Raw genomic sequence first — 13,450 nt, 5'->3', positions numbered from 1 at the left:
TTCTTTTCGGGATTCAACCCGATTATAATGAATTGTGAGTGTTTGGTTTTATATGTTACGTCCATATTGATAGCTCTCAACGAAATAAGTTTCAGGACAAGGCATGTGTGTGCAAGTTTATGGGATATGCTGACCAATACAAAGGGTATCGAAGTTATGACCCTATCACTCACCGCATCAGAGTCTCACAAAATGTTGTGTTTGATGAAACCATTGTTCAGGACTCAAGAAGTGTAGATGGACACAACGAGGCCATTGAGTGGTATCAATCGTGGCTTGCCACTGAGTTGCTTAACCAGATAGAGATGTATGATGCTTCCCCGCGTCACACGTCATCTGTTGAACCGAGTGAGACCGGCATTGAACCTTATAAGGAAGAATTGAGAAATGTGCAGGTTCCTAGCATGTCTACTTCAGATGCCGCAAAATTTCAAGGAATCGTCTATGTATGACGAAACAAGAATAATGACCTGGCCAATTGATGTGCAGCCCAGACGAACTGGAAGAATTCGCCATCCTATTGAGAGATCGGTCAGTTATAACAACTTCTCTACATATCTGCAATTATTTGTTTCTCAGATTGAAAAGCATGATGAACCCGTCTGTTTCTCGAATGCATAAATGTCAATCAAGTAGATTGAGTCCAAGAACGAGGAGATGGAAGCTTTACATGAATGTGGAACTTGGGAGATTGTCCCTAGACCCTCAGACAAAAATGTTGTAGGTTCTAAATGGGTCTATAAGATCAAATATAAACCTGATAGATCCATTGAACGCTACAAGGCGATACTTGTAGCCAAAGGCTTTACTCAGGAATACGGGCAAGACTATGATGAGACCTTTAGCCCTGTGGTCAAGATGGGAACAATTCGATTAATTTTATCTTTGTCGGTTCAGTATAGTTGGACTCTCAGTCAGCTTGATGTCAAAAATGCATTTTTGCATGGCAGAAAGAAGAAGTGTATATGGAGCAGCCCCCTGGTTATGGAGAACGCAGCCCCAACACTCATGTTTGTAAATTACGAAGAATCATCTATGGACTAAAGCAAGCCTCTCGTTCTTGGTTCGATAGCTTCTCTGTCGAAGTTCAACAACATGGATTCATTCGATCTTACCTCGATCATTCCTTATCCATTTTTCGAGATCGTCAGGTCAGTACTTTACTCCTCATATATGTAGATGATATTATTATCACTGGGAATTCTGATAAACATAAAGAAGCGACAAAGGCTCTCTTGAGTCGAAAGTTTAAGATGAAAGAATTGGGGGTTCTGTGTTATTTCTTGGGAGTTGAAGTAGACCAGCAAGATAGATATCTTTCATTAACTCAACACAAATATACCTTGGATTTACTAGATAAGGCAGGTACGAAGAACTGTAAACCTCTGTCCACTCCTAGTGTATTGAATCATAAGCTCAGTGCTCTAGATGGGGAGGCATATGGAGATCCCAGATCGTGGGTATGCTTCAATATCTCACTTTCACTAGACCAGATATTGTGTACGCAGTGAATCAAGTCTCGCAATTCATGCATGATCCACGCACAAAACATATGAATGTTGTCAAGAGAATTCTTCAGTACTTAAAGGGAACTCTTGGGGATGGCTTAGTTTATCATCAATCTAAGACTAAAGGAGAGCAACATAGACTAATTGTGTATGAAGATGTTGATTGGGCTGGAGATTCAAATGACAGAAGGTCAGTGTCTGGCTATTGTGTTTTTATTGATAATTAGAGTGCCATCCAGATTTCCTTCAATCCCATTCATCACAGCCGCACAAAGCATATAGAGATTGATCAACATTTTATTCGGCAAAAAGTAAAAGACAGGGAAGTTGAACCTGCTTATATTCGGACGGCTGATCAAGTGGCGGATTTGTTCACTAAAGGTCTTACCAGCATACAATTTTGGTTCTTGAAGAGCAAGTTGTCCATGGTACATGACCATGCACAACTTGAGGGAGGATATCAAGACTAACTAGATCATTGTATCCATTACGGGTTTGGGTCTAGACCCGAAACCCATGTATTTATCTCAAAGTCATTGTATTGTTTGTATTGGGTCTGGATCTAATATAACATAATGTAATATCCAGACCCAACCTGCTTTCAATATAAATATAACATATAGCGATCCTGAGTGTTGAGGATCGTACCACTCGTTGCTGCAGCCTCTCTCTCTCTCTCTCTCTCTCTCTCTCTCTCTCTCTCTCTCTCTCTCTCCTTAGCATCAACCCAACGTCGGTGGATACATTCTTTCACTTGTAAGCCCATAAGAGGCATCTATTTGTATTTTTTGTTCTTTCATTGCAACAGCAAACTCTGTTAATTAATTTATCACTTGAAAGAACTAGGAATTGAAAAATAAAAGACAGTCCATGCCCACTTCAGATACCACAGTACAAATAGAAACCAAAAACAAAAGCTTACTTGAAGTAGAGGAACTTCCTCAATAGGGAGTTCAGCTCCAAGGTCTCCCCTAGCCACCATTGCCTACATAGTATTCAGATAAAGAACATTAAACAATGTATTTATTCAATAAAGTTGTAATATAAGATGATAGGCTTGTAAGTCAGCATTTTTAGTTGAATAGTCAATCACATGGAGCATTGTCAGTCAGAAACGGTAAATGACCCTTTCTCACATGGAGCCAAATAGAAGTGACATATGAAAATTTTTCAACGAGCAGGACACAGGAGACACAGAACCATCATGAAATGATATAATAGTTGAGAAAGGAATTAACATTGATATCAGCGTAAGCTTAAAAGGCTATATCAACAACAATATGGTCCAACATATACATCCAAGAGATGCAATCTGAAGTGTATACTAAATAATGAAATCTCAGCAAATAAGGAGTCAAAGATATCATGATTCATGAATAGTTCAGACTTTTTATTTCTTATGAAGGTTAATGGCTGTATATAAGCACCATTTGTGTGTGCTCCAAATGCATAATTGAATAGAATACTAGACATAAAAATAACTCAACACAGGCACAGGTTCAATTATATTACTCCATCTGATGCAGAAATAATAGAATGCAGATTGGGTACAGAGTCTGCACTTTCTATCTTTACAATCACATGTATATCAGCAGAATTTCCTGAAAAGATAACACAAAATCAGACAATAAAACACCCACGCAGAATAATGTAACAGATCATATGTAGCTGAGTACTTCAATGTGAAGCATCAGTAAAGAGATTATTTAGAATAATTACTTCTGAGATAATCCTTCAATTCATGGACCACCTGTGCATCTTTGACAAATGAAACAGCATAAAAGTCAACTTGATTTTCCACACCAAACTTAATATCTTCCCAATCCTTTTCTGTAGAAATCAAGGCACTGATTAGCATATGTCAGCCAAAAATCTATGCATGTAGAATCTACCATTAACAAAAACAATATGAATGGAGGTGAAAATAAATGATAGAGGTACTTCTGCTACACAAATTTATGCACTATACATCCTATGGTCTCACCAGTAATGGATGGAAGTGTTGCACTCTTCCCTCGAACATTCAAGTGACGTCTAGACTTGAGCTCTCCTCCGTCAATAACTTCACACTTCACTGAATCTATTGTCTTTGACTTCACCAAGAAAGACATCATACCCCCTGGACATACAAGAGATGAGTAAATTATTCCAAAATGAAAAATTGCATGTACCGGTGCATGCAGTTCTATCAAACAACTTACCAAAAAACATAATAAGTGCACAAAGTAATTTCAACCTTCCAATATTAAAGTACTAATAATGTTATGATTTCAAAAATAATGAAAGTTTGGTAAATAATTGATTAAGTGTATTACTGGAAAAATGGATGACAGGACTCCCTATTGACAAAATCAAAGTAATTGACTCACTGTACAGTTTTAATAATTATAGAATAAATTCCTACATGAAAATGATGTTGCTGTTGGATGGTATTTTAATATGAATTGTTCTTTACAGAGCATGGTATGAGATCCAAAAAGCAAAATAAGAATGAGAGAGCAAAATAAGACTGGCATGCCCAAACTGGTTACCAGTGCACTTATGCCAGACCAATCTACGTAATTATCAGCATAATCAACCATTTTCTAGTTCAATATAACAGATCGTACTGCAACTTCACCAACAATGCCCAATGGGCTTCAATTCACTTGATGCAAGAATATACATTTAACGACCTCAGAATGTGTATGTGCACATTAACTGAAAATGGCCATGGAGCAAAAATTTGGCATCCAAATATACACATTAAAAAGGACACAAATCCATGATAATAAAGTTTACATGCACTAGCTCAGGAAATTAGCTTAAAAGAGAGAATTATGGTGTTAACACCACTGAATTGTCATTGGTCTATTGTAATAGAAAACCTACCATCAACAAGAAGCATATCTCCCACTTCCACATCATTAACAAAATCATCATAATTGACACTAACACAGTTCTCTGAGCCAACCCCAGTTTGGATAGTAAAAGTGAATTCCTGGCCAGCTGTTAATGTGATTGGCTGAGGCAAGTCACCGCTCCTCACCTCTGGACCCTGAGGCACAACAGAGCTACATGAATCTAACAAGACCAAAAAAAGGAAAAGGAAGAGCCAAGCAGGAGAAGAAAATTTGAACATAGATAAATAATAAATCAGCAACGAAAGATAGGCTCAGTTAATCAAAGAAAGCCATGCTAATGCCTGCGCAAATGCATGAAAATGCAGAAAAAAGTGATTAAGCTAAACTTTTCCCATGCTAATTGTTATGACAAATAATAAAGTAGCACCCAAAGATAGACTAAGTTAATCTAAAAAATTTATGCTAATGCCTGTGCAAGTGTATGAAAATGAAGAAAAATAATTAGGCTAAACTTCTGCCATGCTAATCATTATCCAAAAAAATATTAGAACAAATCATGTCATCCCTTGCATGAAGATCAAATACAATCGCATAAGCAATGGATGACATGTAATCTGGCATAAGAATGCCACTGGCTTGATTTTGAATCACCTGGGACAGTGAGTTCTGGCCAGAATTACCGGAAGCTTCTTAGATAGGTGGGAAACCTGCTTACCGGAAACTCACTTTGGAAGAGTGATACTCGTCACTTCCGAAACTTGATGAGAATTTTGATTCCCCCAAGCTTCTCTTATGCTTTTCACACGCTTCATTTATTCTTCTTATATGTTCTCTCACTCTACTTTACATGTTTTTTATGTGTTTCCTTCCACGCATCTCACTCACTTCCATGTGATTTCTCTAAATTGGCAGTCATCATTTATAGATTTTGTTAAAAATTTAATTCTTACACTAAAAAATCATGAAATTTAAGAATAGTCGCTTTTATTTTAGTTTTTATTTGTGTTCCATTTCAATTCCCCTTCAATTATTATATTGATTTTTTGTTTTATTCATTGCTTTCCGCTTCCTATACATTTTAAAATTCACCGCTTCTCACTTCCGCTTCCCGTATCGTTTCCCGCTTCCGCTTCCTCGTCTGGCAACCTTGGTTCTGGCCATACATTGAAAAATGGAGCTCTGTTTTTCTAACATTAAAAGGGAAAAGGAGAGCAAAAAATACTATACACACACACATATACACATATTCCTATCTCAACTCCAAAAAGATTTAGAATATACACTTACCAAGAGACAAGGGCAATAAAGATTCCTATGCAAGCAAGACAAAATGGGGTTGACAATGATCAAGAAATCATGTTACAATGCCAGAAGTAGAAAAGGAAGAATAAGAGATGAACAGCTCACCTTGGTATCAAGCATAATTGCAATCACATTGTCTTTTGATTGTGCATTATACTCTTTAACTAAGTCAATAACCTTTTGGTGAGATGAATGATCCCCATGAGACATATTCATACGCGCAACATTCATTCCAGCCTCAGCCAACTTCCAGATCATCTCCCGAGTGTTTGTTGAGGGACCAATTGTGCATACAATTTTTGTCTTCCGACTAGCAGTTGGCCTGGACAACAAGCCAGCCGACGTGTCCACAAGTTGCTGGGTATCTCTAAGATGGTCAAAGTTGGCGATGCCCTACTTAGAAGGATAAGCAATCAATTTGTGATGTCAATTAAAAAGGAATATTCTTTGCATCAACAAATACATTAAGAAAAATAAGAAACATGACAAGGACATGACAGAAATGAAGAAACAGCGCATCTCCATGACCACACAAAATTTAAGACTGTCAGAAATTAAAAACTGCAACACACTTGATGACATCAACAAAGTCAAAATGAATGGCAGAACATATCTTTCCAAGTAAATGCTGCTAGAATACATTAAGAGATGTTTTTGAGCATCCATTCCTTTTCAAAGATTGCAACCATGTAGACCCAACATTTGTATGTAAAGTTGAGTGGAATAACCATCGAAGCTTTCGTAGTGTCATAATCCATAAAATCTTCTTTATTTATTGAAATATCTCCCACAAATGGACAAATTTTTGAATTCCAGTGTCCATCAGATGCATGTGAAGATGTAGACCTATCGCTACGAAACAATTTGTGAAGATGTACATGTTTTTCATCTAACAATTTGAATGCGATAAAGCTTTTTCTTTCTTAGTTACATTTTGGTTCAATCTGGACTGTTCATTCTTTTTTTTTGTCTAAAATACAATTTTAAGTACTAGTTAAAAGTATGTTATAAAATAATGAACCATGATACATCCAATTGTGTGGTCAGATTTACTTCCAAATGAATGAGTAATAAGATATTATTCACCAACATCAAATTTGTGGTGTGTACATCTGCAGTGGAAAATTATCCCTCATCTATCTATCTCTCTTATTGGGGAAATATTGGTTTCACTCGACCACACTTATCTAACTTTAACATTAGCAACATTCAACTTATTGAAATGACTAAAACTCTCTGTTTATGAAAATACATAGTTATTTTTGGGGAAGGCCATTTTCATTTTTCAAATTCAAATTACCAAAGTACACCTTGTTAAGTTTTTGAAAAATTGCTTTTAGGTTTGCTTTGGCCATTTCAATCTGTTGTACACTACTAACATTAATATAACTAGTTTAAAGTTAGATAAACCCATGTGCGTGTGTATATGTGTAACGTCCGCACCAATTACTAATGTTGGCAAGTAATTAAATTCATTGAGATGTTATGGTGAGACCCACTATTCTTATTGCAAAAGATATCCATTTCTTTCATAGCTGATTTTTTTAGTCAAAATTTTGCTGATATTGCTCTGCAGTACTTTGGTAACTGTTTTATTACTCCAAATAAGCTGCATTGCTGTTAATACTGAGATATCAATATTAGCCGTTCACCTGTGCACACACACACCCACATACACAGGAATGCATGAACTCGAGTTTTCCATTAGGGTTTTTTCTGTCCCTAACAATGATAACATTGTGCAGGAAAGGGAAGGGGCGAAGCTGCAAAATCGTAAGCAAAAATAGGGAAAATAAAACCATCCCACTAAAGTAATTGTAGCTCCCAAACATGGGAATCATACTGGGTTCTTGTTAGAGTACAGGATCTCATACCCGGATCCAGATTTGTTACCAAGATTCATCCGGAAGATCAATCTCATAAAGAAGTCCTCTCACATAAGGAGTCCAAGAAAGCAAGACTCTAAGATCAAGAAAAGTACAAGAAATCAAGACTCATAAAGAAAGTTGATCAAGATCAAGGAGTTGGCATTTTTCCCTCTCATAAAGAAAGTCCCAATGGGACTCTTTCCATTCAAAAAGAGTCCTCTAAGGACTCCTACAAAACATGACCTTGTTCACTTTGTACTCCATTGAGCCATGATTCATGGAAACTGTTGTAAATCTCTAATATATACATCAATGGAGTGTTAAAAAAATGTATATATACATAGTGTAAATACATGTGTATATGTATTATGTACATACATACATACATACATACATATATATATATATATGTGTTTGTGTGTGTGTAACTAGGTAGTAACACTTGGTTCATATTGAACTAGGTAGTAACTATGTAACTAGTTAGTTTATTTTAAACTTCTTTTGGTTCATATTGAACTAGTCAACACTTGGTTGACTAGTCAATAGAGTCATTGGGGCTGGTCCAACAGCTCTAAATAGAACCGTTGGACCAGCTCCAACAACTCTATTGAGCTCCTAAGATGTGTAGAAAAAGGGGATGAATCCTCTATTCAATGTAATGCTTCTTTCATGGATTCTACTTGAATAAAATAATATTTTTTTTATTTGTGAGTGTTCCTTGTGTGCCCATTGAGTGGGTTTTGTGTGTGAAGCCTATTTGTGGTTCTTTGTGTGTTCATATTGGTGTTTTCAGTGGATCCTATTGTAGCTCTTGTGTATCCACTTTGTTGACTTGGAGAACATTGTTGGAGGTTCTCATTTCCTTACATGGAGGACATTCTCAGTGTGTGTGAGTGTTGAGATGAGGCTTACCATGGACGTAGGATCGTTCATATCCGAACCACTTAAAATTGTGCACTATTGTGTGCATTTTTTTCATGTGTTACGCATCATACCATGCTCGTTTATGGTATCAGAGCTCACACTTGGGCACGATGGCATCTGCAACATCGTCAAGCACGAACACAGAACTAAGTTCTCTCCTACCTACTCCGACTACTTTGCAGTATTTTTTGAGTACCAAGTTGTCTATAGTTGTGGGAATCTCAATTCATCCCATTCTTGATTTCGTATGATTTATACAGATTCATTGATGGATCGAAACTATGCCCAATCAAGTTTATTATGAAAAATGAAAAGCAAATACTCACTCTTGATTTTGTTAAATGGCAACGCCAAGACCAGCTCTTCATTAGCTAGCTTATTTCCTCCCTAATCAAACTTATTCAAATGCAGGTTGTTGGGTTTGAGAACCTCATATGAGGTATGGGAAGCATTGAAAGAAACCTATGTTGCCCACTCTTGATCAAGAGTGTTAAACTTAAAAGATCAATTGCAAAAAGGTAAAAAATGAGAAAAGTATTGATGAGTTGTTCCAAAAAGCCAAGACCATCACCCACCAACTTGCAATGGCGGGCAAATCTGATTTAGATGAAGATTTTGTTTTGTTTATTCTACGGGCCCTTCCTGCTGAGTATGAAACCTTCAAGGTCTCTATGTCCACTCGTTTAGACCATATGTCAATAAGCCAACTTCATAGTCTCCTCTTGTCAGAGGAATCTCATATTGCTTAATCAACTAGAAGTAGTCATGATGTTAGACTAGACCAGAAGCGAATTCTAATCAGCGTTCAAACAATAATTTTAACAACAATTTTGGTCGAGGACATGGTAGAAATTTTCAGCAAGGAGGTCAATTTAGAAGCCGAGGTCGTGGACGCCAAGGTAGACGGCCCTTCAATCAACAGAACAATCAGGTCGTCACCTGCTAGTATTGCAAAAAATCGGGTCATACAATGTTGTCTTCTTCAAAGAGAGAATCCTTCCTCTGATTCGTTGCCTATGACCTACCATGCATCTACGTACAATTATTCAGGTGAAGGCTAGTTTCCGGATTCAGGTGCTTCTCATTATATGACACCTCCCTCTAACTATTAAGGCAGTGACACTGTCAAAGTTGGTAACGGGACAAGTTTTCCTATATCTCATATTGGTGAATCTATATTCTCTAATGTTGGAACTAAATTTGTTTTAGGACTGCATGTTTCTTAGATTAGGAAACAACTATTATTTGTTCAAAGATTAACTCAAGATAATAATATAATATTTGGGTTTTACTCATCTCATTGTTGTGTTAAGGATTCAATAACGGAGAAAGAAATACTTTGATGAACAACCAAGAATGGATTGTACCATGTCCACCTCAGTCCCAATAAGGAGGCTGACGTAGGAGAGAGAACAACTACATCTCAGTGGCATTGTCGGTTGGGTCTATTGAGACTGGTTTGTTTTACCCATGTTTACGGGTTTGGATCTGGACCCGAAATCTATGTATTAACCCTAACTCCTTTGTATTCTTTATATTGGGTCTGGAACAAATGTAATATTGTGTAATATCCAGAACCAATCCAGTTTGTACTATATATATGAAATATAGGGCACGATCCCAGCGTGCGGGATTGAACCATTTGTTGCAGCCACCCCTCTCTCTCTCACAATCTTCTCCTTCTTCTGCATCAACCGAACTCTGGAAGACGAATTCTTACATGGTATCAAAGCAAGCTCGAATTCTGATCACCACCCAAAGTGCACGAAACTGGTTTCAGAAGGTGTGTCCTGTGAGATCCAACGCTTTAACAGGTCACTGTGATTCTTTCCTATCTCTCAACGTCAATTCTTCTCCATTCATCTTTCTGTCTTCTCTGTCTTGATCTCTGATTTCAAATCTCTCCTTTTTGATCTACAAAATAATTTCTGATTTCAAATCTTTCCCTTCTCCCTTGAAATCATTCTTCTCCTCCAGATCTGAACGTTAATTCTTTACAACACCTGAGCACACGTGAAACAGATTGAAATATGTTCACGCTGCATCAGATCTAGCATTAATGTCAGATCTGTTTTCATTGTCAGATCTGAGCCTTTTGTTCTGCCCTTTGCCTGAGTTGAATCCTTTATCCTATTCTTGATGTTACCCCTATTCCTGACCACTCTTGACGTCAGCAGCAAACCTGATTCGATTTTAATTAAATAAGACTGTTGTCCTGTTTGGCCTTTCTAGAATAATAGGCAGCATCAGCATAGTTGGGAATATTTGATTATCTGCGGCTAGCTTGTTCTCATTAAAAAAAAAAAGGAAGAAGAACTTGGATTGCTAGAATTGTTGCTACTGCTGCCCCGATTGTTTCCTAGTATTGTTGCACTTGCACTTGACGTTTTTTTATTGATCTTCTTTCACATTCTTTCGTCATGGATTCTCCTTCTCTACCGTCAAGTTTTCTTGGTCAACTTATCTCTAAAAAACTGAACAATTCGAATTACTTGACCTGGAAGAGGCAAATTTTGCCTTTTATTAGGAGCTTGGATCTCTCTAGACACCTCGACGGGACAGTTCATGCACCGCCAGAGTTTGTGATGCAGGAAGAGCGAGATGATAAAGGGGAGGTTTCCGACAAATTGATTCGCAATCCAGAATTTGGGACATGGAGGAGAAAAGATCATGCAGTCGCTGCTTACATTACCTCTACCCTTTCTCAAGAAGTATTAGTGGGCATTCCCGACGAATGCTCAGCTACGAAGTTATGGCAGAGGTTGGCGTTGACATATTCACAGATTTCAGAGACTAAAATCCTACATTTAAAAAGAGAATTCCAGCTCTTAAAGAAAGAAAACTTGTCAGTTACAGAGTACATGAACAAAGTCAAGACCATCACCAATCAATTGACCATGGTGGGTTGTGAAATTCCTGATAAAGAAAAGGTTTAACAGGCACTGAATGGTCTTGGATCCAATTATCACATGTTGGTCACCTCCCTTCTATGTCTCCCTTCATTGTCAAGTTTAGAAGATCTTCGCGCGAAGTTATTGCAGTATGAAGTTACCATTAGAGGAGAGGAGATGGCCATGAACTCCAGGAACCATGATGTGGTTACAGGGATGACGTCAGGAAGAAGACGTAGAGGTTTTCGAGGCGGATGTGGACAGGGAAGGAACAGTCAAGGAGGTCATGGATTGTTGCTTACGCCCAACATGTCACTCAACTCCTTCTTAGGGAACCAGAGCTCCAGGAATATACCGACATGTTTTCAATGCAATAAAAGGGGACACATCAAAGCTAATGGATGGTACAACTCACAGAACAAAGGAAAATTTAATGGTGCATGATCCTCTCACAGAGGAAGAATAGGAGAAGACTCGAAGGATGATGAAAAGGATAATATGAAGAATCTTTTGATATCTGCTCTTTCAAAGTTAAGCTTCAAGCAGAATAAACAAGGAACTTGGTACATTGATTCTAAGGCTGCAGCACATGTGACAGGTGATGTCGGTAAGATTTCAAAACCTATTCCTTATCGTGGAAAATTTCGTATTAAAACTAGAGATGGTACCCTTCACTCTATATCTTATACTGGAAATGTTAACCTTTCACTCCCTAATTCTTCCTTAAATTTATCTAATGTCTATCATTCTCCCAGTATTGTCAAAAATATTATTTTTTTCTCTAAACTTGTTGACGATTCTAATTCTTTTGTCAAATTTACTCCTGTATGTGTCAAGGATCTTCTCACGAAGAAGACGCTCGTTGAAAGAGAACGACAGAGAAATATGTATGTCCTCAAGGAATCTTCTTCTTCTGTTCGTGGTGCTTCATCAAATTCGTCGGTCAGTCAGCCAGTTCATCTAGTGTCGTCCAAAAATTGTTTTAGTTTATCTCAGTGTAATAAGCCAGAGATTTGTCATCGTCGTTTGGGTCATTATAATAGTTCATTTATTGAGAAACTTGTGTCGAGTGGACTTGTTCCACGGTCTACTTTGAGTGTTGAGTTTGATACTTCACTTTGTTCCAGCTGTCAACTATGTAAGAGTCATGTTCTTCCTTTTAATTCAATAAAAGGAGAGCTTATGTGCCATTTGAAATTGTCTATTCTGATGTCTGGGGACCTGCCCCACAATCTTCTTTATCTGGTAGTCGCTATTACGTTACTTTTATTGATAGTTATTCCAGATATACTTGGATTTATTTTATGAAACATAAATCCGAGGTGTTCAAGCTCTAATTCAAGTCATGAATTAGTCAAAGTGCTTGTATAGATATCAAATTCAATTATTCAAGCAAACCTCTATAGCTCTTTGCAGTTGTTTTTATATTCTTACAGACATTTGGAGACTATGTTTACTCAAAAACATGGTTTCAGACAAATTATATATTGTTTTTCTTTTAAAATCAAAAGTTAACAAAACCCAATCCGAGTCACCGAGTTGACACGCTGAGTCACGAGTCAATAAAGAACGAGTCGAGTTCCGAGTCACGGGTTTTAAAACCTTGCTTCCTAGGCCTACCCCGACCTCTTTTAACTAATATATTTTCCCATTTCTCCATCCTTCTAACTGGAGCATCATTAGGCCTTCGTCGAATATGTCCAAACCACCGTAAACGATTCTCTCTCATCTTATTTTCAATGAGTGCAACGCCTACCTTCTTACGTATCTCATCGTTCTGAATCTTATCTTTTATTGTATTTCCACACATCCATCTCAGCATACGCATCTCAGCTTCACTCATTTTTTTAATATGATGTCTCTTGGCAGCCCAACATTCCGTACTATATAGTAAAGCGGGCCTAATAGTCGTCCTATAAAACTTTTCCTTCAACCGCAATGGCATTCTACGATCGCACAACACTCCAGTTGCACTCTTCCATTTCATCCACCCAACCTTTATCATATGATTTACATCTCCATCAATTTTTCCATACTTTTGAATGATAGATCCCAAATATTTGAAAGAATCATCCACCGGTATTTCTTGCTCACCAAGCTTCACTACACTCCCA

The 13,450-nt window shown here is 37.5% G+C and overlaps 1 protein-coding gene across 2 annotated transcripts in view; it reads right to left on the bottom strand.

The window, feature by feature from the left end:
• Positions 1-13,450, bottom strand: part of LOC149819856 (pyruvate kinase isozyme G, chloroplastic-like) — a 52,673-nt gene that overhangs the window by 30,337 nt on the left and 8,886 nt on the right. For both annotated transcript variants that reach the window (XM_089983824.1, XM_089983825.1), the window contains exons 2-7: positions 5,759-6,046; positions 4,380-4,545; positions 3,493-3,627; positions 3,228-3,338; positions 3,021-3,109; positions 2,431-2,493 (exon numbers count right to left, since the gene is read on the bottom strand). In XM_089983824.1, coding sequence (XP_089839950.1) covers positions 2,431-2,493; positions 3,021-3,109; positions 3,228-3,338; positions 3,493-3,627; positions 4,380-4,545; positions 5,759-6,046 — 852 coding nt within the window. The remainder of the gene's footprint in view (positions 1-2,430; positions 2,494-3,020; positions 3,110-3,227; positions 3,339-3,492; positions 3,628-4,379; positions 4,546-5,758; positions 6,047-13,450) is intronic.

Source organism: Nuphar pumila, chromosome 12 (assembly GCF_984573655.1).
Source record: "Nuphar pumila chromosome 12, dmNupPumi1.hap1.1, whole genome shotgun sequence".
In the NCBI taxonomy this organism is placed as follows: Eukaryota; Viridiplantae; Streptophyta; class Magnoliopsida; order Nymphaeales; family Nymphaeaceae; genus Nuphar; species Nuphar pumila.
Note: the sequence above shows the minus strand (reverse complement) of the source record. Positions and strands in the feature narration are given on the sequence as shown.